The sequence below is a fragment of the Carassius carassius genome, chromosome 19, assembly GCF_963082965.1.
Source record: "Carassius carassius chromosome 19, fCarCar2.1, whole genome shotgun sequence".
Taxonomy (NCBI): Eukaryota; Metazoa; Chordata; class Actinopteri; order Cypriniformes; family Cyprinidae; genus Carassius; species Carassius carassius.
The window spans coordinates 4,754,927-4,779,562 of NC_081773.1; the positions used below are offsets into that span (position 1 = coordinate 4,754,927).

Below are 24,636 nucleotides of genomic sequence, written 5' to 3' on the forward strand. Positions count from 1 at the left end.
GTTGGGTGGTTGTTTTTCATTTTATGCACATTTTGCACATCATATGGCCTGTTGTCTCTGTTGTTTCAGAGGTGGGTCCTGCTTCCATGATAGTCGGAAACCTAGTGGCAGGAAAGAGGATTGCACAGGCCTGTGGGAGAGATGTTTCACAGCTGGAGGACAATGATCAGGTAAAGATCAACCCCATTTCACTCTCTCAAACCACAGAGGTCAGAGGTCACACTTTAGCGTACTTAAAAAAAAAGAGTACTTATTATGGAAATAATTAGTGCTGTCAAACGATTGATCACAATTAAGCACATCTATTGCATTAATCGTGATTAATGTTCACTCTGCTGCCTCACAACTGTGCAGCAATGCACAGTTCAAACCACATCATCAAATTTGCCGATGACACGACTGTGGTAGGTCTCTTCAGCAAAGATCCCATTGAGTTCAAATTCCTTGGTGCTCACCTAGCAGAGAACCTTACCTGATCTCTCAACTCCAACACTTTAGCAAAGAAAGCACAGCAGCATCTGCACTTCCTACGAAGGCTGATGAAACAACGTCTCCCACCCCCCGTCCTCACCACTTTCTACATAGGGACTATTGAAAGCATATTGAGCATATTGTTTTCTTTGCACACAAAAAGTATTCTCGTAGTTTCGTAAAATTACTGTGTAGCCAGCAACTGATGTCACATGGACTATTTTACCGATGTCCCTGCTACGTTTCTGACCCTCGATCATGTTAGAATCCTTGCTGTCTGTGAGAGGGACAGAGAACTCTCGGAATTCATCGAAAAAAAATCTTAATTTGTGTTCCAAAGATGAACGAAGGTCTTACAGGCTTGGAATGACGTGAGGGTGAATAATTAATGACATAATTTTCATTTTTGAGTACATCTTTATATGTAATTTCATAATTAATTCTATAGTCACTGAAATTTGGTAAAGGTACTGTTGAATGTGCTGAAAAGGCATTTATGGCTGATAAAGCATTTATGTTGGGCAGCTGTGGCCTATTTGTTAGAGACTTGGATTAGTTACCCGAAGGTTGCCGGTTCGAGTCTCGGTGCTGGCAGGACTTGTAGGTGGTGGGGAGTTAATGAACAGTGCTCTCTTCCACTGTATAAATGGCTGGCCACTGCTCCGGGTGTGCGTTCACTGCTTTGTGTGTACACTTAGGATAAATGCAGAGCAATAATTCAGAGTATGGGTAACCATACTTGACAACATGTCACATCATTATCTGCAAGTACAAGTAACTTAATCTAAGATTTGAAGTACACTACAAGCGCGCTTTCAATAGAATTAAGTGCACTTTATCACTGTTATCTGAATGTGTCCTCTCTCCTCTCGTAGTTCCTGTACATGCAGGATGTTCTGCAGTGGAGGGCTCAGGCCACACCAGATCACCCTCTGTTTCTGCTGCTCAACGCCAAGGTAAAAAAACTCATTATCCCTCAGCCCAGGAAACACTGTATTCATTGACAGATTGTGTATATTCACTATCATCATTTTTTCAGGGCACTGTGGCCAACACAGCCTCCTGTGTACAGCTGCACAAGCGGGCAGAACGTGTGGCCGTGGCGCTGATGGAAAGAGGTCGACTTAACACTGGAGATCACGTAGCACTTGTTTATCCTCCTGGTAGGAGAGAAAGACACTTATATGTGGTCTAATAAAGAGTGTTTAGATCTCAGGTTTTGTAGGGCTCAAGACCTATCTGTCTTCCTACTTTGCAGGTGTTGATCTGATTGCCACTTTCTATGGCTGTCTGTACGCCGGCTGCGTTCCAGTCACCGTCAGACCTCCACACCCACAGAACTTAACCACAACCCTGCCAACCGTTAAAATGATTGTTGAGGTAACTTCAGTCTCTGAATGCAGCACATGCTGTTTACTATAGGCATGCTTCCACCAAGAAACAGGAACACTAGCGCCCCCTTGTGAACAAGTCTGTATTATTGTATTTTATAGAATTTTATGGGTAACACTTTTCAACAGTAATGCTAATTTTGTTCATATTCATTTTTTTTCAGTGCTAACATTATCATAGATTAATAAATGCTGTAAAAATGGTTGCTCATCATGAGTTCATGAAACCTAATGCATTAACTAATTTGCAATTAACTAACTGAAACTTACTCATAAGGTGTTGTTTTATTGTATTTTACTTAATAACATATTAAGTGTCAATGCAAACAAATAATTCTAAAGCTTTTCTCACTGAAGTAATTTTTGCGTGGTTGAACTTTTTATATTAAAATAACAAGATTATTTTCATGAATGGCGATTATAATGTCCACATACTTCTTATGACCACTGTAGATAAATTAAATTAGATTATATATGTAGATTATATATATTGTGTGTGTGTATTAAGAATTAATATATATTAACAAGTATTATTTTAACCTTAAAGGGTTAGTTCACCAAAAAAGGAAAATCATGTCATTAATGACTCACCCTCATGTCGTTCCAAACCAGTAAGACCTCCGTTTATCTTCGGAACACAGTTTAAGATATTTTATATTTAGTCCGAGAGCTCTCAGTCCCTGCATTGAAACTGTGTGTACGGTCTACTGTCCATGTCCAGAAAGGTAAGAAAACCATCATCAACGTAGTCCATGTGACATCAGAGGGTCAGTTAGAATATGTTGAAGCATCGAAAATACATTTTGGTCCAAAAATAGCAAAAACTACGACTTTATTCAGCATTGTCTTCTCTTCTGGGTCTGTTGTGAGCGCATTCACAAGACTGCAGTGACGCTGCTGACGTGCTATCTTTGTTATTGGGCGCACCAGAAAACACGTCAGCAGCGTCGGGAAAGCACTCACAACAGACCCAGAAGAGAAGACAATGCTGAATAAAGTGGTAATTTTGGGTGTTACTTTTGGACCAAAATGTATTTTCGATGCTTCAAAAAACTCGAACTGACCCTCTGATGTCACATGGACTACTTTGATGATCTTTTTATTACCTTTCTGGACATGAACAGTATACCGTACATACATTTTTAATGGAGGGACAGAAAGCTCTCGGACTAAATCTAAAATATCTTAAACTGTGTTCCTTACGGGTTTGGAACGACATGAGGGTGAGTCATTAATGACATCATTTTCATTTTTGGATGAACTAACCCTTTAAGCCAGCATCTGATTGATTAAACACTATCTTGTTTTCCCTGCTGTAACTTGTCTATCCTGTTGCATGTGCTTGACAGGTCAGTAAGTCTGTATGTATTCTGACAACTCAAGCAATAATGAAACTACTGAAATCCAAAGAGGCAGCGGCCGCTGTGGATATTAAAACGTGGCCATTGATACTAGACACAGGTAAAGACATCATTTACACTATTTTACTATTGTATCATTGCAATCCCTTGTTAAAAGAAACAATACATTAGGTTTATTGATTCCATTCAGATGATCTCCCCAGAAAGAGAATTCCTCAGATCTACAAACCTCCCACCCCAGAGATGCTCGCCTACCTGGACTTCAGTGTTTCTACCACAGGGATCCTCGCTGGGGTCAAGGTGCTGTCTAACCTGCCATTCAAGTGCCAATAACACATTCATTTCATGTTCGTTTGACATTTCTAACACTGTGTGTTTCTCTCAGATGTCCCATGCTGCCACCAGTGCCTTGTGTCGCTCTATTAAGCTGCAGTGTGAGCTGTACCCCTCTCGACAGATCGCCATCTGTCTGGACCCCTACTGTGGCCTGGGCTTTGCCCTCTGGTGTCTCTGCAGGTGAGAGACAGTTTACACATTGGATACTGTGATACTATATTATTTATGTGATGCACAGTAATGTAAATCATGTTTGTGCTTGCAGTGTGTACTCAGGCCATCAGTCTATTCTGGTTCCTCCTCTGGAGCTGGAGACCAATCCGTCTCTGTGGCTTTCTGCTGTCAGTCAGTTTAAAGTACGAGTGACATTCTGTTCGTATTCAGTGATGGAGATGTGTACCAAAGGCCTGGGCTCCCAGACTGAAGCTCTGCGGGTCAGTAATACACAGTAATTACACACCCTTAGTATAAATAATGTAGCATATCGTATTTCAATATTTTATATTTTTTTTTATAAAAGTAATGCATTATTTAAACAAATGCTATTCTTTTGACCTTTCTATTTATCAAAGAATTCAGAAAATGTTTTTTATCACAGATTCCACAAAAATGTTAAGCAGTTCAACAATGATAATACATGAGTAATGATGCTGCAAATTCAGCTTTGCATCACAGGGATACATTTCATTTTAAAATATGTGAAAATATAAACTGTTTCCAATTTTAAATTGCAATTATATTTCACAGTGTATCAGTGTTTACTACATTTTTGATCAAATAACTGCAGCATTTGTGAGCATTTTGACTTCTTATACAAATATTTCAAAATCCTACCGACACCAAACTGTAGTCTACTTTTTTTTCGTTATCTTGGACTAAGTTGTGTGTCCTATCTCTGTGTATCAGAATATTTTAGGATCCAATTTAGCTAACAGTAGTTCTATTTAAAGTCGTTAAGGGCAGAAGTTGTATTTGATTGGTTCCACTGAGTTTAACCCCCATCTGTACACCTGTAGTTACGGAATGTGAATCTGTCGTGTGTACGGACCTGTATGGTGGTGGCTGAAGAACGTCCTCGCATCACACTTACGCAGTCCTTCTCAAAGATCTTCAAAGACCTGGGGCTCTCCTCACGGGCCGTCAGCACCACCTTCGGCTGCAGGGTCAATGTGGCCATTTGTCTTCAGGTCAGTGATGAACTCAAGTGTTTTGTGTTTGTGTTAGGTAGGAACTCCCATGTGTGCTTTTAAAAGACCTATTCACATTAAGTGTGAAATTTCCATGATTTTTTTTGATTATGACAAGAATAATGCACTATAAATCTCTTCACACTAAAAGCTTAATATATCGTTACATTTTAGCAATGGGTACAAATTACATGGAATGTAAAATTTTCTCTAAGGCTATCGGAATTTTTTTTTGGTGTCACTTTGTCGCATCACTCTTTGTGTGAATAGGCCTTTATCTGTTGTAATTGTTTAAAAATCATTTTCTGTACCCTTATGATCTGTTCACTGGCCTGGATGCCTGTCTGTATGTGTATGTATCTGTTTTTGTATTAAATGTATGCCTGTGTTTGTCTACTGCTCCATGCCCTCTCGTCAGCCCAACAGGCTGGGCAAGTTGGCTGAGCAGGTACTGTGACCCAGATGGGGACCACAGGGGTGCTTGCAGGGGGCTTCTAGGACGCTTGTAAAGGATCTGCTTTTCATATGTCTCTGTTTGTGTGTGTGTATATATATATATGTGTGTGTGTGTGTGTGTGTGTGTGTGTGTGTGTGTGTGTGTGTGTGTGTGTGTGTGTGTGAAATGCTCTTGTGCTTGACAAAAAGAATGCGTTGCTTCCAGTCTCTAAGTATCTAACACTTTTATCTAACACTTTTAACATATCTATCTATCTATCTATCTATCTATCTATCTATCTATCTATCTATCTATCTATCTATCTATCTATCTATCTATCTATCTATCTATCTATCTATCTATCTATCTATCTATCTATCTAGTTTTCATTTACTGACAGAATGTATTCATATGCCTGCTCTGCTCTTCACAGCTTTTGTGCTTGGCCCTGCACTTAATATAAATCTACTCCAGGCTGTGCCGAAGCAATGCTTGTAGCTGTGCATTTAGAGTAGACTGGCTAATGTACGAGCTGTGTTTGCACAATGCCTCATTTCATCATATAATGCTTTACAGTAAGACACAACCAAAGAGTAAGAGTAAGATGTTTTACAAGAACTAAGAGCTTAAATTGATGGTTCACCCAAAAATGAAGATTCTGTCATCGCCTTCGTTTCATTCCAAACCTGTATGACTTCTTGGGAAAAATAATAGAAGATATTTTGAAGAATGTTTTGGTTCCCATTGACTTCCATTATATTTCTTTGTAGTGGAGGTCAATGGGAATCAAAACTCTTTGTTTACCCCCCCCCCCCCCCCCCCCCCCCCCAAATAAAAAACCATCTGGCTGAGATACAATCTTCATTTTGGGGTGAACTATCCCTTTAAAGGAAATTTTTTATAAATTATCTGCTACTTCCAACTGTGGCATGTCATTTCTAACTTTTGCTAAAAAAAAAAGAATGCCCCAAGCATTCACAATCTTTCATTTGTTTCACAAACAGAAACTCACAGAATTGTTTGAGCCAATGTTTCCATGTCAGACTGGTTGAACAAACAAAAGATCTGCCTTTGATAGTACATAGAAATGGCCTATAGATGTCACTGCCTATTAATAAAAATATAGCCAAACAAATTACACAGTTTGCCTTTAAGAATCCATGTTCACTTTTATTATCTTTCTGAGAAGGTCCTATGTGCCATCACGTATAATATCACATGGGTCATGGTAACACAGTATGTGTGTAGTGCCTGAAGGTGGATCAGTAGCATGAACACAGAACCTGTGGTGGCAGATATATTACATACTTCCAGTGATCTGCTGTTCTTTGTTTCTAGGGCACCTCTGGGCCGGATCCCACCACGGTATATCTGGACATGAGGGCTCTGCGGCATGACAGGTGCTATAACAAACACTTACGATTGTCCTAAAGCTTATTTATCAGTGTCAATTCATGTCTATTCATATTCTGTTTTTTATCAGCTAATAAGTAAATGATTTTGGTCATTTAATTAGAAAAGTTCAGTTATATATCGTGTTTTTTGTTTTGTTTTGTTTTGTTTTTTCGCTCAGGGTTCGATTAGTAGAGAGAGGATCACCGCACAGTCTGCCACTGACGGAATCTGGGAAGGTGAAAATTTATAAATAATGAAAACACATACAAATTTTTATGGAATTATGGAATAATTACAAAATATTGATGTTTTTGAAATAAAAGTGTTTATTCTCATCAAGGCTGCATTTATTTGATGCAACATACAGTTAAAACAGTAATATTGTGAAGTATTATTACAATTGAAAATTGTTTTCCTGTAAATGTTCTGTATTATGTATAACATATATATTCTGTATTATTAATAACACCCCCACACACACACACACACACATACACACACACACACACACACACACACACATATATATATATATATATATATATATATATATATATATATATATATATATATATATATATATATATATATATATATATATATATATATATATATATATATATATATATATATATATATATATGCTGGTCAACTTTTTGCTGATATTCTAATTATATGACCAGCACCTGCGTGTGTGTGTGTGTGTGTGTGTGTTATTGCTGTGATACAAAGCTGAATTTACAGCAGCCATTGCTCTAGCCATTAGTTTTATCATGATCCTATATGGTGATCTATTATTATTATTAGAGCTCAATTATTATTTATTATTGCAATATATTATTGTTTATTAATAGAAAAGTTTTTCCTGCCACATTTACATTTTTTTTTATTCTTTCATGAATAGAAATGTCAAAGGAACACCATTTATTTGGAATATAAATATTTTTTTAACAGTATGAATGTCTTGGTATTGTTTTCAACACTGATGATAATTAAGTTTCCTGAGCAGCAAATCATCATACCAGAATGATTTCTGAAGGATCATGTGACAGTGATGACAGGAGTAATGATGCTGAAAATACAGCTTTAATCACAGGAATAAAACAGTTCCTGTAAATTGTAGTAATATAAATGCAGCCTTCGTGAGCATAAAAGACTTCTTTCAAAAACTAAACAAACAAGCAAAAAAAAAAAAAACTTACCTCAACTTAATTTTCTCAACACAGATTCTGCCTGGGGTAAAAGTTATAATTGCCAACACAGAGACCAAAGGCCCTCTTGGAGATTCTCATCTGGGAGAAGTGAGTTTCAAATATTAAAGCAAGTGCTATTAACCACAGAGAACCACATCTGAGTTCTAAAATAAGTAGTGTTACCTGCAGTCTGTTATGTTATATTATATCATGTGTAGTGATAAGTGATCATGTGTAACAGATCTGGGTGAGCAGCCCCCATAATGCCACAGGATACTATACGGTTTATGGTGAAGAGGCATTGCATGCTGACCACTTCAGCACCAGACTGAGCTTCGGTGACACACAGACGATTTGGGCTCGCACTGGATATCTCGGCTTCCTGCGGCGCACAGAACTTACAGATGCCAGTGGAGGTAATGTATCCAAACACACTCGTGTCTCATTTCAAGATATTTCTGAGATGACTTTTCAATTTAAAATCATGTTCAATAAAAGCTTTCAACACACACCCTGATAAGCTAATATATGAATTTTCTTTATTTAGTTGTAGTGTTTTTACATTGTTTTTGTGGTGTGTACTCATATCAGATAGGATAAAAGGAAAATCAGTTGTGCTGTCCAGTAAATGATGTTTTTGCACATTATTCTAGAGCGGCATGATGCCTTGTACGTGGTTGGTTCTCTAGATGAGACTCTAGAGCTGCGGGGAATGCGCTACCATCCCATTGATATTGAAACATCTGTCATAAGGTCACACAAGAGCATTGCAGAGTGGTAAGCAATATGAATTCCTTATACTTTAAAGTAGATTTTGATGGAATAATATTACTGTTTATAACAACTGAACATTTGATCATTTTCATTTGTTCAGTGCATCCATGACAATAGCTAAAAATGAACTATTCTTAATAATTATCTTTGAAAATGTTTAAACATTGTTTTACACTAGTAAGTTTTTCTCAGTTTTTCCTGAGAAGCAAAATTTACAAAGGTATTAATGGAAGTTTCGAGTTAAATACAAGATAAGATCTGTGGCATGCTGTTGATTACCTTATTTCCTGAAACGCAAGTTGTGGTATTTTTGTCATGTGAAAATTCATAAAAGACTATATGATTACTATAATTTCTGTTGGTCAGTCAAACACACTTAAACTAATGGACATTGGTAATCTAAAATTCTCTAACATAGTCACATCCAATGCAATCCACAGCTGCTTCCATTTTGCTACGATTGTTTTGTACTCTGTAATGGATTATAAGAGAACTAACAAACTGGCACCGCTTCACGTCGGGGTCCTGATCACCATGTCAGGGTTTATTCAGCGAGGACAACCGGCTGGATGTACATTGTCCCTTACATAAACAATACTGCTGGATGGCGCGATTGACTAATCAGAATCAAGTATTCCACAGAGCCGTGTAATAATACTGAATAACACACTACTGTTAAAACTATATAAAGTATGTTGCATGTGCTTTAGTATGTTAGTCAACACATCAATATAATACTTCTAATTTGACATTATTAAAAAGTCCACTTTTTAAATGTGTACTACAGTGTGAAACGGTCATGCAAGTCTGCTCTCTTTAAGTACACTGACCTCTTCTTTCATTAATATAATATTATCTGCATGTAATTTTTTTTATTTTTTATTTGCACACTACAAGTGCACATTAAATACAGTTAAGTGTACTGTACTTCTTTATCAAGGGATGCCTACTTGTTATCATGTAGTCAGCTAACATTAAAAAGACAAACAGGACTAGTTATGAATGCTGTTGGTGAAGTTTCATTTAACTTTAATTTTGTTACACTTTGTATTTGATTTAAAAAAATATAAAACCATGTGTATACCCATGTTGTACAAAAATTGCCATGTTTTGCAGTGTAGATACAGTAAACTGCTTTTCATACATCTTTCTTCTCCTCACTCTCTCCTCAGTGCTGTGTTCACATGGACGAATCTCTTGGTGGTCGTCGTGGAGCTTGAGGGATCAGAACAGGAAGCCCTGGATCTTGTTGCCCTGGTGACCAACGTGGTTCTGGAAGAGCACTATCTCATCGTGGGGGTCGTTGTGGTGGTGGACCCTGGAGTCATTCCTATCAACTCCAGAGGGGAGAAGCAGCGCATGCACTTGCGGGACGGCTTCCTCGCCGACCAGCTGGACCCTATATATGTGGCCTACAACATGTGAAAATGTGGAACATTGAGGATAAACCAGATGCCAGGAATATCTGCATATGCAAATCTTAAAAGGATGCGTTAGGGGGAAGTTCGGACAGGCTTGCCTCTTCCTCCACAAACATGAAGAGTCCTTGATGGAGCTATGCAGTTTATTTTTTTTTATATCAAACTGTCAGAATGCCTTGCAAATAAAACTCTAATTCAGTGGTCAGGGCAAATGACTTGATTCCATCTCCTTTTTTCTTGTGTGACGCAATTATGAGTTCAGTTTTTATTCAAGCACACCTGTCCTGCACATACCACACATGCGTGCTGAATGTTTCCTGTGTGTGAGGAGGACTGGCCCAAAAGGGCAAAGGAGTGCCTGATGTCAATCCAGATTGCAGTTCTATGTCTTTGTAATTTCAAGAGCATGTGAAAATGTGTAATGCACTTCATTTCAATGCATTACTATCGCCATTGTTATAGCTGTAAATAAACAAATAAACAAAAAAAATCACAATACATCAACACACAAATCTTTGATAAATGGAAATTTATCAATTTTTATGGATACCAATTGGCAGTAAGGATGGATGTAAGATGGAGAAATGGATATCCAAGTCTTTCTTTGCAAGAAAGCAGTACTGAAGGTGTGCTGTGGATATGCTGCTCCATAAATTCTCAAGCTTATGCTTTCCCAGCTAGTGTTTCAACATGGGCCTTACATATTTTCCATATGCCTGTGGACTGTTTGTTATTTTTATTTAACTCCCCACCATTCTTTATTAAATCATTTGATTCATGTGTGAGCTTTTAATCAGGGTAATTACAGTGAATAGATGAATAGTCTTATTCAGGTAACCAAGTCCAAATCTGAAAAATATTTCTTCTCAAATTTACAACCCGAATTCCGGAAAAGTTGGGACGTTTTTTAAATTTTAATAAAGTGAAAACTAAAAGACTTTCAAATCACATGAGCCAATATTTTATTCACAATAGAACATAGATAACATAGCAAATGTTTAAACTGAGAAAGTTTACAATTTTATGCACAAAATGAGCTCATTTCAATTTTGATTTCTGCTACAGGTCTCAAAATAGTTGGGACGGGGCATGTTTACCGTGGTGTAGCATCTCCTTTTCTTTTCAAAACAGTTTGAAGACGTCTGGGCATTGAGGCTATGAGTTGCTGGAGTTTTGCTGTTGGAATTTGGTCCCATTCTTGCCTTATATAGATTTCCAGCTGCTGAAGAGTTCGTGGTCGTCTTTGACGTATTTTTCGTTTAATGATGCGCCAAATGTTCTCTATAGGTGAAAGATCTGGACTGCAGGCAGGCCAGGTTAGCACCCGGACTCTTCTACGACGAAGCCATGCTGTTGTTATAGCTGCAGTATGTGGTTTTGCATTGTCCTGCTGAAATAAACAAGGCCTTCCCTGAAATAGACGTTGTTTGGAGGGAAGCATATGTTGCTCTAAAACCTTTATATACCTTTCAGCATTCACAGAGCCTTCCAAAACATGCAAGCTGCCCATACCGTATGCACTTATGCACCCCCATACCATCAGATATGCTGGCTTTTGAACTGAACGCTGATAACATGCTGGAAGGTCTCCCTCCTCTTTAGCCCGGAGGACACGGCGTCCGTGATTTCCAACAAGAATGTCAAATTTGGACTCGTCTGACCATAAAACACTATTCCACTTTGAAATAGTCCATTTTAAATGAGCCTTGGCCCACAGGACACGACGGCGCTTCTGGACCATGTTCACATATGGCTTCCTTTTCGCATGATAGAGCTTTAGTTGGCATCTGCTGATGGCACGGCGGATTGTGTTTACCGACAGTGGTTTCTGAAAGTATTCCTAGGCCCATTTAGTAATGTCATTGACACAATCATGCCGATGAGTGATGCAGTGTCGTCTGAGAGCCCGAAGACCACGGGAATCCAATAAAGGTCTCCGGCATTGTCCCTTACGCACAGAGATTTCTCCAGTTTCTCTGAATCTTTTGATGATGTTATGCACTGTAGATGATGAGATTTGCAAAGCCTTTGCAATTTGACGTTGAGGAACATTGTTTTTAAAGTTTTCCACAATTTTTTTACGCAGTCTTTCACAGATTGGAGAGCCTCTGCCCATCTTTACTTCTGAGAGACTCTGCTTCTCTAAGACAAAGCTTTTATAGCTAATCATGTTACAGACCTGATATCAATTAACTTAATTAATCACTAGATGTTCTCCCAGCTGAATCTTTTCAAAACTGCTTGCTTTTTTAGCCATTTGTTGCCCCCGTGCCAACTTTTTTGAGACCTGTAGCAGGCATTACATTTTAAATGAGCTAATTAAGTGGATAAAAGTGTCAAATTTCTCAGTTTAAACATTTGCTACGTTATCTATGTTCTATTGTGAATAAAATATTGGCTCATGTGATTTGAAATTCCTTTAGTTTTCATTTTATTAAAATTTAAAAAACGTCCCAACTTTTCTGGAATTCGGGTTGTACATTAATTACAGCATATTTTTTTTTACAGTACGACATCACCGTTCACAACAAATTATCTTATATTCTTCCAGATGAATGTATGAAGGTGACATTTTAAGTCTCCTACATATTACTAAATAAAAAGAAGAAAGTATCCTTTTTCATTAATTCATGAAAACATACCGAACATATGAGATCGTTATTTCAGGAAAAAATGACCACTGCAGGTGAGGGCTTTTATTCTTCTTTTCATTACTGTGTTAAAGTGTGATATCTGCTTGTATTTTTTAGATGCACTGTACACTGCATTGGGCAGCACTGTAAAGACAACTTTTAACAATGCTTGCTTTCTTTTATTGTGTTCATTACGTAAAAGACAGGCAGTACGCCTGCTGTAATTATGTACAGAATTTGTGTAATAAGTTATTACTGGGACACCAGAAAACTACATTTGGCATTGTTTTTCAGTAGCATGAAGGAAACCAGATGTTCAAATCAAAGCTTAATTTCGCAAACAGTAAGAGGAACAACATGAGCCACTATTCATGTACTATTTTATATTGCAATAGATTCAAGAAGTGGTTTTGCTGCAAAGATTGTAAAGCACATACAGCATCTGTAATGCAGGATGGTTGTGTGACTGTTTTGTCATTTAATGAATATTTGGTTAAAACAGCTTTTGACTTATGTTTATATTTCTTAATAAAACCCATGCTTATAAATGATGGACATTGACATTTGTATTTCTAATGTGATACACATTTTGCAGAAATGTTTTAGAAAATCTAAAGAAACTTACATTGTATTTAAGATAATTTTATTTCATTCAGACCCTGGGAATTGAACCCATGAACATGCCATTGCTAATGCCATGCTCTGCTGTTTGCTACAATAATATTCAGTATATCCAAAGAAACTTACATTGCATTTAAGATAAACATTTCATTTTATTCAATCCCTGGGAATTGAACCCATGACCATGCCATTGCTCATGGCATGCTCTGCTATTTGCTACAATAATATCCAGTATGGGGTAATATAAATGTTGCATATAATATTAAGCAAACCAATAGGAAGATTCACTATTATCAAAACATGATTACAGAGATTTAAGAATTTCCAGTGTGTATGTTAGTTGTGCTAAACAGATACCAGAAAGATCCTAATGACCGCCTCTACAGAATAGTAGATTCGAAATGTTTCAAGATATGTATTCTTCTATTTTTTCTAAAAGCTTTTTTGCAATATCCAGTGCCCTTCTGGCATTGTTGATGTCAAATTGCTTGTTTGGAATGTGAGGAAATTGGTGATATTTTGGATATTGAGTTTTTTTGTCATCAACACCAAGGTCAGTCAGTTGCCTCACAGTGTTCATTAAAGAGCCCAGCTGTGAACTGAAATTGGACACCTGTTGAGCAAGGCTAGTAATTGAGTAGTTGTTGGGTCGGTGTCCACTTCCCCTGTACATCGCTGCTATCAGGGCTTTTTCCACAGCCTGATGCACTTTAAACAGACACCACTCTGAACTATCTTCTCTAGTGTCATTATGAGCTGCTTTGATATCACATTGAGCTTGTTCATACCAGCGTTTTGCCTCTCCTCTGTTTGGCCTTGGAGTTTCTCTGTGGTATGAATAAAAGTTATAGCTCCTTCTAGAATAGTTCTGATAGAACCTCTCACGTCCCCTCCTGTGACTTCGTGCCTCTGTATTCCAAATGTCATAGAAATCTCGAAAGTCTCTCCAGTTCAAGGATGTGCTGTGTGCAGTATTCCCACATTGTAGTTCCTCAATTCTGTTTTGCAAGTATTTAAACGCCTCTGTGGCAAGTGCTTCATTGTCTGGGTTCTTGTCTGGATGCCAGCAGAGGTAGAGACGTTTGAGAGCTTTTTGTTTGTCCTCACTTGACATTTTATAGATTTCGTTTAAGCTTTGGTCAATTTCTCTTTTGATCTCTTCCAATGTCTCAGGAAAGACTATTTTGGGTGGAGGCCCAAATGTCAAAAGATGTTCAATATCTGTGCAAGTAGACCCTTTTGGTACAGTTGCCTTATTTTCCCTTTTAAACTGGTAAAGGTCAAGAGAGCTTACTGCAATGAAGTCATCACTGCCAACTTGAATTTTATAACTGGTAGGAAATTGTCTGGCTGGATCATTCATTCGCTCGATGACAATGGCATAGAAATATTCACCAGAATTGTCCTTGCTGAAGCCAACATACTCTCCACTTTCAAAGTTGTTGAAGAAGTTCATGCCAAGGCAGTCATGCCATTCTTCAGGTATACAACATCCAGGTTTTGGTAAGCTACCATGTTCATCCTCCTTGTGGCCACTGTTGTGAATGTCATGATTTGCTAATGTTTTCTCAACATCCTCCATGTTATCACACAGCAAAAGTTGTCCAAGGACTAGAAGGCTTGAGGTGGTCAAACAGTTCTTTAGAAGAGCATTGATTTCTTTAGTAAGACACCTATTAACTTCATTTACTACTTTTAGGGACATGTCATCATTGTGTTTTATGTAGAAACTGCATCCATTTTGCTGCTTTTTCACATAAACATCTGTTTCAGCCTTACTACCCTCAAGTGGCACAAGGTTCAACAGAAGCTCAGTTTGAAGAGTTTTACAACAGATGATTTGAATCTTAGAAAATATTTCTTCACACTTTTCTTCAGCTTCAGAATGTGAAGCCCCACCTTTATCTTCTTCTCTGATGAGACAGACTAGTCCATGAAGAAACGGAGCAGAGGACAAGTGCTTGTCAAACAAGCCACCGAATTCACACCCCCCTTCATAATCGCAATATTGGACACTTGTTTCCTCCAGGTTTTCAGAAATTGCATCTGAGAGAAGTTTGGGGTGGACATGCTCTGGAAGGAACTGCAACAATGTTTTATGTTCATAGTGATCATTTCCAAGATGACAGAAGTAAAAATTTTCTAGCAGTTTCAGCTTGGTTTCCAAAAGATCCTCAAGTCTTGTGGGCTGGAAGACAATGTCATTGAAATACAAAGTGTTGGATTCATATAGTCTTCCATCTGTTGAAGGAAGATAAAGCGGGTTGTTGTGAAAAAAAGATTTATTTTGTTCCTTTTTCAGCAGGCAAAATAGCTGTTGTACAACACGTTTCACAGTTTTCTGCTGGTTTGCCTGAAGGCTGTCTTTGTCAGAGCTATCTGAATAGATTTCTTGAAGAACAGTACTATATTGGTCAATGGTGGGCCTTTCCTCTATGCCAATCTTCTTGAAGAAGTCTTTAAATTTATCATAATTTAAGGGAACGCTGTAGAAGTAAGGCCTAAACTCATGCTCATCTGACAGTAAAAGTACTGCCTGGCAAGCTTTCACAAGGGTTGTGTCATTTTCCACAAGGATAATGGGAAGGTCTGAGAACAGAGAGACATCAAAATGTATTGACTGCAGGTATGCGTATGATTTGATAAATACCTTGGTTCTTGTTTTAAGCAGAACATCTGTGTGGCACTGAGATTTACAGATGTTTTTTAGATTAGTAGCTAATTTTCCAGGGGGTGGAGTCTCCAATGCTCCGGCATCCATCATTTTCATTAGTTGTTGTGTAGAGCAGTTTTCTAAGGGTATGATTGGCATAGACGTCCATATCAGATATTGGTTATCACTGTCTCTGTCAATGAGTGATCCATTGATTGCAACAACCTGCCTCTCTTGAGCAAAGGGCTTGTGATAATCACAAAGTGATTGCTGAATTTGCACTGGGAAGATGAATTTAATGTTAGCAACTCTATTCATTAATTTAGAGTTTTTGTTATAACTCTTTGACAAAACAGTCTTAAACAAAAGTTGTGATCGTTCCTTGAGAACATATAAAGGAGTGTTGTCTCCATTTTCAGATTCAATTTGTTTTGCAAACTCAATGATTTCCTCATCAGACACTTCATGTTTCAATCCAAGGTCATTTAAAAATCTACATGCTTCAGTATATTTATCTTGGAAATTGTCCCAAAAGGTTTTGGGCACAAATCTGTCTTTTGGAAGCATTACTTTATAAAGGTGTACAGTGTCATCATAAAAGTATGAAGCCACTTGAAGAGAACCATGGATATCTCTGATAAATCTGACCTCTCTCAATGCAGAGACAATCCTGTTATCCACTGGTCCAAGTTCCATTAACAACCGCATAAAATCAAGAAGCTTGGCTGCTTTCATCTTGTGCACAGAAGGAAGAATGAACTGTACACAGAACTCTAAATCATTCAGAATCTCAAATTCTAGCTGTTCTGCCAGTCCTAAATTCACCCAGCTGTGCTTGAGGAAGAGACTGTCACATCCATCGACCTGGTACAAATTTGGAAAATCATTCTGATGCTGAGAATTTAGAATGAACACCCTACTGTGTAAATCAATCCTTTCCCGTTTTCCAGATATTGACTCAAACAGGGGCAAAGACTTGAGCATTGACACATATTGACTCTTGTTATTGGAATCTCTGATACCATGCTGTAAGAAGCACTGAAGATCTGCACAATTATCTTTAGACAGCTCCTTAAACTGCGGATGTGGTACATGATAAACCTGCTCCAAAACACCACTGCTGTCTCCTGTTTGCAGGAGCTCTGGATTCATATTCCTGTGACGGAATTCCAAACTGAGATCAGTGAAAAAGGCACAGTATATTTTCATGAACCCCAGTTTTATGAGAATGGCTGCTATTTTTCCAGTTTTATCCTGAATTACTTTTGATATGTTCTTCATTGTTTGTAAGAAACATGTGTTATTTTGACTAGGGCAGATTACTGGTAAGATAGAACTGTCCTCAAAGTGCTTTTTTATCTGAGTGAATACATTCAGATTTTCATTTTGGTCATCATCATCAAAGAAGCTCCATAAAGTTTTCAGCCATTTGATTGTCTCTGTATCTGCCTTGTAGAGCTGGCATCTTTGATCAGGTAATGACTGTCTGAGCAATTGTTCAAGTTCTGGTTTCAAATATGTTGCTGCAACATCAATTGTTAAGCCCTTAATAAACATTCCATCATACATAATTTGGTCATGATTTTCATCGACAGCATCATCTGCAAACATCTCCTGATATCCTTGGAAAAGACTGCTAAATCTTGATATCAGCTTTGGGGATTTAGTGTCAAAGACTCTTAACATCTGATCTTGTGTGAGGAGAAGAGGCAAGCCGTTGATGACATGGACATTTTCCTCATTGACATTTGTCAAGCAGAAGTTCAAAAGTTTTGAACATCTTGTTTTGTTTTTGATCAAAGTCTGGTTGATAGGCAAAGGCAAACTACCAGTTGTCTGGGAAGGATCATTCAGTGATCTTTGCTTCAAGAAATTAATCACTGTTGAAGCACTGATTTCTGCCACATTCACACCAGCCAATTTGAAGTTAACTTTTATTTCATTCATTTTAGAAGAGTATGGTATTAAATTCATCCCAGTGTCATCTAAAATGTTAAAAATTCCATCATGGTCCTCAGTTGTAAAATATGGACAATTTTCTGAATGTGGTTTAGTTGCACTGCACCAGGTAACTGTGTATTTTTGTATATCTGTATCTTCTAAAACATGTGATAACTCAACAGGAACAGCGTGCACCGTAGGTATGACAGGAAGGCCACGATGGTTGATTGATCTATAGACCTCATGAATCATCTCATGCCAGACATTGTCTACTTCTTGAGAAATGCATGGAAAGTATTTAAGGCAAGAAGGCGTAAGCTCTGTCTTGAGGACTACAAGATCAGTAGGTTTATCTTTCTTCATGTGTGAACAGAGATGTAACAGGAGGTCAGCATAGAGTGGTGAAATGATGTTTACCTTCAGCGACTGGTTCCACTCAGTTTTCAGACTATCACCATCCTCTTTCCATAAGTCTCTTCTAGAAGAATCAACTTCAAAATTTGCATTCACATGAACTGGTAAACCAGTTTGTCCAGGTAAGGGCAAAGAACAAAATGCCCTACCAGTAAATTTGTAGTTAAATGAGCTACTCCAACATGCACTCAGAGCAGCTTGAGGAACTTTGAAATAACTTTCTTTGTTTTTTCTCTGAATTTGGTTTGAGAAGCCAAAGCACTCTGCAATAACCCACTTGCTTTGTTTTTTTCCAGATGAGATTTGCATTTCATAGATGGTTTTGCAGGGTTCTGCTGTTCCTGACATGAGGAATTCTTTAACATGTCTGTGAAAGTTAACCTTGTGTATCATGCTGCTCTGCTCTTTGTATTTCTTTTCGATAAGGAAAGGATATTTAGGTTGTTTTCCATCTTCAGAAATCTCTGAAAACTGTATTTTTGTGATGTGTTTCAAGAAGAGAATAAGTCCTTCAGGATCTTCTTTCAAGGCATAGTAAAGTTCTTTCATGTCATGATCTGTGACTGTATGTCTAGATATGTCAGATTGTTCTGCCATTTGCTCTGTCCTGAGAGGGAGCCTTAACATGGTTCCAAAACTGAGATCAAACATTTCTGGAAGAAAGGTATGATAAACATCTTCAAAAGACTTTTTAAATTTATCTTCCACTGAAAACATGCAGCCCATGGACTGTTTTGTTACACCTTCCAGATATTTTAAATTTGGATCAGAAATGCAGAGCCATTTGTCACTGGTCAAGATACATTGACAATCTGTGAGATGATACACTGAATTGAAGCCAAATCCATATTTCCCAGTTCTCCCTAAAGTCCCATGTTTTCCTCCTTCACCCAGCTGCTGAATACCTTGCAAATCAGCGTCAGAAAATATTCTGTTGTTATACACACAAAGTGACGGTCCTTGAACCAGTTCCCATTTCTATTTTCCTATGTTTTCTTTTGTCCCACACAAAGTGAATTTCTGTTGCCTCTGCATCATCTGCATTTTGAATGAGCTCTTTCAGAATATCCTTTTTAGATGGATATGCATCAATTAAATGTTTTATTCTGAAACTTAGTTTCTCAGTTTGTCCAAACTCTTTGGCATGAAGGGAAAACTCACTGACAAAATGATTTTTTTTTTTATAATTCAAATATTTATTGAGTTTTTGCATTTTATAACAACAACAAAAAAAAAAAATGCATATATATATAAAATTGAAATAAAAACAAACAAACAAACATAAAACAGTGAGGTTCAATGTAAATCTCTATAAACAGCTGATGTCAAAGTTACATTGTAGACATGTAGGTGCAGAAATTGTCCCATTGTTCCTTCATGGTTTCATTCGTACAGTGTAGCCTTCCCAGCATCTTTTCGCATCTGCTGCATTTTCAAGTCATTCTTTCTTTCCACATTCTAAGTGTTGGGGCATGAGAGTCCTTCCAAAATTTCAAAATGAGTCGAGAACATGTTACCAAAGCAGTATTTAACACTCTAAAAGTATATTTATTTAACATTGGGACTTCTCTTTTATCTCCGAGTAGACACAGTCTAGGTGACTTGGGCAAACTACAGGGTAACCAACCCTGCATGTAACCTAAAACACTGCTCCAAAAGGCATAAATCCCTGGGCATTCCCAAAGGGCATGCATCAAAGTGCCTTTAGCTATTTGGCATTTCCAACACAAATCGTCTCTGCCAATACCCATTTTATAAAGCCTAGAAGGAGTATAATAATATATATTAAGGATTTTGTATTGAATAAACTTGCCCCTTGCTTCTCTAATGTACAATCCATTATTTGACAGAATTGAATCCCATGTATCATCATCCATTGTACATCCTAAATCTCTTTCCCATATTACTTTCAGACTTTTATTTGTCTTATTTTTAACCCAGGGGCAAATATTATACCATTTTGAGGCTTTGCGCAATAGTGGAGGTAGTAGCAGAAAGGTTTCTATAGGATTTTTCCCATTTAATAGCTTAACACTTCCTTTCAAACAATCTCTGATTTGTAAATACTTCCAAAAGTGGTCAGGATCCTCCAAGTTAAATTTCCTTTTGACATCATCATATGACATAAATGTATCTCCCTCCATTAGATCACCTATAGTTCTAATACCTTTTCTTAGCCATTGTGCCCAGTAAATAGTCTGTTTATTAATTTTAATTTTTGGGTTATGCCACAAGGAGGCGTATTTTTGCACATATGTAACAAGCTTGTATTTTTTATGTACCTCCAACCACACCATTTTAGAAAATTTCAAGACAGGATTTTGCATTTTATCCCCTTTATTTGACTTTTGTGATAAAATATCTATTGGTGTGAACGGAGAGGCAAGCTCTTGTTCTATTAAAATCCAGTCCAGGTTATTTTTCCCTGCCCAATGTTTGGCGATCCTAGACATTTCAAAAGAGATACTATAATGTTCTATATTGGGCAGGGCCAACCCCCCTTCTTTTCTTGGTTGGCAAAGCCGATTAATATTAATACGAGGTTTACCACCATTCCAAAGAAAGTGTTTTATCATGTTATTGTAACTTATTAGTATTGGCCGTGGTATACACATAGGCAACATTCCAGTATAATAATTAATAAGAGGGGCTATGGCCATTTTCACTGTGTTTACTTTCCCCCATAATGTTAAGTTTAACTTACTCCATTTATCCAAGTTAGTCTTAATTTTGTTGAGCATTTTTCCCATATTGTCAGCCATAATATCATCAATATTTGGGTTCAATTCAATTCCAAGATATTTCATTCCTTTATCCAACCACCTAAAATTTAAACCAGTTAATAAACTATGAGTGCAAGCTTGTGAGACTGGCATCGCCTCAGACTTATGCCAATTAATTTTGTATCCAGAGAACAACGAATAGTTATCAATAACTTCAAGTAAGGTTGCGATAGAGTTAGTGGGGTCTTGACTTAATACCAAAATGTCATCTGCGTACAAAAATAATTTGTGTTCCCTGCCCCCAGCGAATACACCCTTGATTCTTGAGTTTTCTCTAATTTGAATAGCCAATGGCTCTAAAAAGATAGTGAATAACAGTGGACTTAAACTACACCCTTGGCGGGTTGATCTGGAAATATTAAAAAATGGAGAAAGTACCCCATTTGTGAACACAGCTGCCTTTGGTCCCGAATACAAGGTTCTAATCCATCTACTAAATTTTCCACCCAGACCGAATTTCGCCATGGCGGTAAACAAAAAACTCCACTCTACCCTGTCGAAAGCTTTCTGGGCATCTAGAGATATAGCTAACACAGGATTTGCATTGTTTCTATTCATATATAAGAGATGCAATAATCTTCTCATGTTATCTGACGCAGATCTGTTCTTGATAAAACCTACCTGGTCGTTATGAATAATTTGTGGCAGTACAACCTCTAACCTTGTTGCTAACACTTTGGATAATATTTTACAATCGACATTTATTAAACTTATTGGTCTATAATTGGCTGGGTCGGTTAAATCTTTGTCGCCTTTTGGAATTAGAGATATTACTGCCTGGTTAAAACTTTCAGGAAGTGATCCATATTCAAATGCTTCTTGAAATACTTCAGTCAAAAATGGGCAGAGTATGTCTATAAATTTTTGATAGAATTCGATTGGAAAGCCATCTATCCCAGGTGACTTTCCAGATTTCATTGCACCAATAGCTTTATTTACTTCAACCTCTGTTAAAGGAGTTTCCAATTTGTCTTTATCGTTTTGTGAAATTTTTGGTATTGTCATTTTGTCAAAAAATGCATCCATCCGATCCTTACTGACCATGTTCTCAGATGTATACAAGTCTTGACAAAACATTTTGAAGGCCATGTTAATATCTGAGGAAGATGTAACCAATGTATCATCCTTTTTGATTGCGGTAATTACATTCTGATTATCTATTTTTTTAAGTTGTCTTGCCAATAACCTTCCCGTTTTTTCCCCATTCTCATAGAAGTTCGTTTTAAGTCGAAAAAGAGCATACTCTGCCTTCTTGTTATAGATTTCATGGAGACTAAATTTAAGCTGACAAATCTCTTTAAATTTACTATCATCAAATTTCCCTGCTATTTGTTTTTCCAAAGTACCAATATGTTCCTCCAAAGTTTGGATCTTTGCCCTATTTTCTTTAACTTTTTTAGAGCTAAAAGCTAAGCATTTACCACGAACAAACGCTTTCAGAGCATCCCACACTGTAGCCAACCTGTTAGTAGATTTATATGTAGTTCCACCGGTGCATGATCCGTTAAAGCGATAACACCTATTTTACAGCTCGATACTAAGTCAACACATGAATTAGAGATCAAAAAATAGTCTATTCGAGAATAGGTTTTGTGGCAGTGAGAATAAAAGGTGTACTCCCTCTCCAGAGGATGTATAAGTCTCCAAATGTCCACCAAGCCAACATCATCTTTTAGAGAACTTAATGCCAAACCTGTTTTAGTGATTGAAGTTACATTATTGGCACTTCTATCAATATATTAATCCAAAACATTATTGAAATCTCCACCTAATAAAACATGTCCCTGCAAGCTTCCCAACATCTTATTAACCTTATGTATAAAATTAGGTTCATCCCTGTTTGGAGCATAAATGTTGCATAAAACGACCTGAACGCCATTAATAAGTGCCTGGAGACATAAATAACATCCAGTTTCGTCCTTAAATTGTTGTAATAAAACAAAATTAAGTCTTTTATTAATAAGTATCACAACACCGCGGCTTTTACTTGATACTGAATTATGAAATACTTTCCCAACCCAATCCCTTTTTAACTTCAAGGCTTCATTTTCATTTTCAAAGTGTGTTTCTTGAATGTATGCAACATCAGTGCTATGAGACTTAAGATAACTGAGTATTTTTTTCCTTTTGATTGGCGTACCGCATCCATTTATGTTCCATGATACAATATTAATATCTATATTACCCACTGTTATGCCACCGCAAGTTATATAGAAGCCCCGCATCTTCCAGTCTACAATAGTTAAACAAATATTGACAGCTTTGTGTGAACCAAAATGTAAATAATACCACCTCACTTTGAAAACCCATACTGGAACAACCAAAAAACAAAACTAGCACTGACCTAAAAACGAACATGACAGTGCAAATGCCCTCTAGGCAAAGCTAAAGTTATCTCTGGTCCGTGTGGGTCCCACAGACAGCGAACTCCGCTCCTCTGGCTGTCCAGGCGATGCCCCAGCGATCCCGCCCCGTCTTCTGAAAGAACTTATCAACTCTCCCCCACATGTGTAGTAAAACCTGTTGACCGATCACTCCATCTCGTCTTGAATGTTATCACGTACAAATTTCTCTGCCTCCGCAACGTCTTCAAAGCTCTTCCGTTCATCTTTCCATGTAAATCGTAATTTTGCTGGATGTGCAAGTGTGTGCTTCACCTGATGTTGCCACAGCGTTTTCATTACCGGGGAGAATAGCTTCCTTTGCGCAGCGCGCTCGGCGGTCATGTCCTCATAAAACGACATGCGACAGTTCTCCCATATTATGCCTTTCTTCTGTTTTGCGGCAGCCAAAACTTTCTGTCGTGCATAGTAACGAAGAAATCTCACAAGAATAATCCGAGGGGGTTGCCCAGGGTCCGGGTGAGGTCTCAAACTACGGTGGCATCTTTCAATTTCAAACTCGTCTCCACGTAGCCCCAGGCCCTCAGCGAGTATCTTCTTCACAAAATCGCTCATATTGCCACCTTTTTCCATGCCTTCTTTCACACCGATAAGCCGAATATTCTTCCTGCGACTTCTATTTTCCTGGTCGTCAACACGAGCCCAGAGTTGCTTGAGTTGTTTAGAACATTTACCGTTGTCTGCAGCCATGCTTTTCACCTTGTCCTCCACATCCGAAATGCGTCCCTCGGCCTCGCTCATCCGTATTTGGGTCGCAGTCACAGCGTTTTTTAATTCAGTCATGTCTGACTTAATAAAAGATACATCTGCTGCAACACCATTCAAAATAGCACCCATTTTAGTCATTTCGGCAAACAGAACGCTTATGTCCATCTTCTGGGTTTCTTCTTGGTTAGCGTTGGTATTGCTAGCTGTTGCAGAGTTAACATTAGCATCACCCACCGTAACTGTAGGCAAACGAGTTTGTACACTCTTCTTCTTGGACCCCATGGATATGTTTTACATCGATATCAAGATTAGTGACTTAAGAAGTTACCACCGTTCAGTAATGTGTTGTTTTGGGGAGATTAAGTTGTTTAAAACCAGCATTAGGTTGACGGGGTTCGGAGCTTTGCTACGGCGCGGCCATTCCCTGGTACCTCACCACGTGACTCCGACAAAATGATTCTTCAGAGTATGGTGTCTTGTTGTCATTACACCAAAATGACAGGCCACAGGCCGAGG

General features: G+C 37.8%; 1 protein-coding gene across 6 annotated transcripts in view; it reads left to right on the forward strand.

Annotated features, from left to right (window-relative positions):
* The window catches only part of LOC132094913 (disco-interacting protein 2 homolog A-like), a 120,562-nt gene extending 109,726 nt beyond the window's left edge, over window positions 1–10,836 (forward strand). For 5 of the 6 annotated variants that reach the window (XM_059499572.1, XM_059499573.1, XM_059499574.1 and 2 more), the window contains 15 exons: window positions 70–170; window positions 1,347–1,427; window positions 1,511–1,634; window positions 1,730–1,851; window positions 3,212–3,323; window positions 3,414–3,523; window positions 3,609–3,739; window positions 3,825–3,993; window positions 4,576–4,746; window positions 6,521–6,582; window positions 6,756–6,813; window positions 7,804–7,878; window positions 8,012–8,186; window positions 8,424–8,547; window positions 9,717–10,836. In XM_059499572.1, coding sequence (XP_059355555.1) covers window positions 70–170; window positions 1,347–1,427; window positions 1,511–1,634; window positions 1,730–1,851; window positions 3,212–3,323; window positions 3,414–3,523; window positions 3,609–3,739; window positions 3,825–3,993; window positions 4,576–4,746; window positions 6,521–6,582; window positions 6,756–6,813; window positions 7,804–7,878; window positions 8,012–8,186; window positions 8,424–8,547; window positions 9,717–9,969 — 1,868 coding nt within the window. In that variant the 3' untranslated portion in view covers window positions 9,970–10,836. Of the gene's footprint in view, window positions 1–69; window positions 171–1,346; window positions 1,428–1,510; window positions 1,635–1,729; window positions 1,852–3,211; window positions 3,324–3,413; window positions 3,524–3,608; window positions 3,740–3,824; window positions 3,994–4,575; window positions 4,747–5,164; window positions 5,282–6,520; window positions 6,583–6,755; window positions 6,814–7,803; window positions 7,879–8,011; window positions 8,187–8,423; window positions 8,548–9,716 lie in introns of those variants that run through there. The other variant, XM_059499577.1, reaches the window with a different exon arrangement.
* Window positions 10,837–24,636: the final 13,800 nt, after the last annotated feature.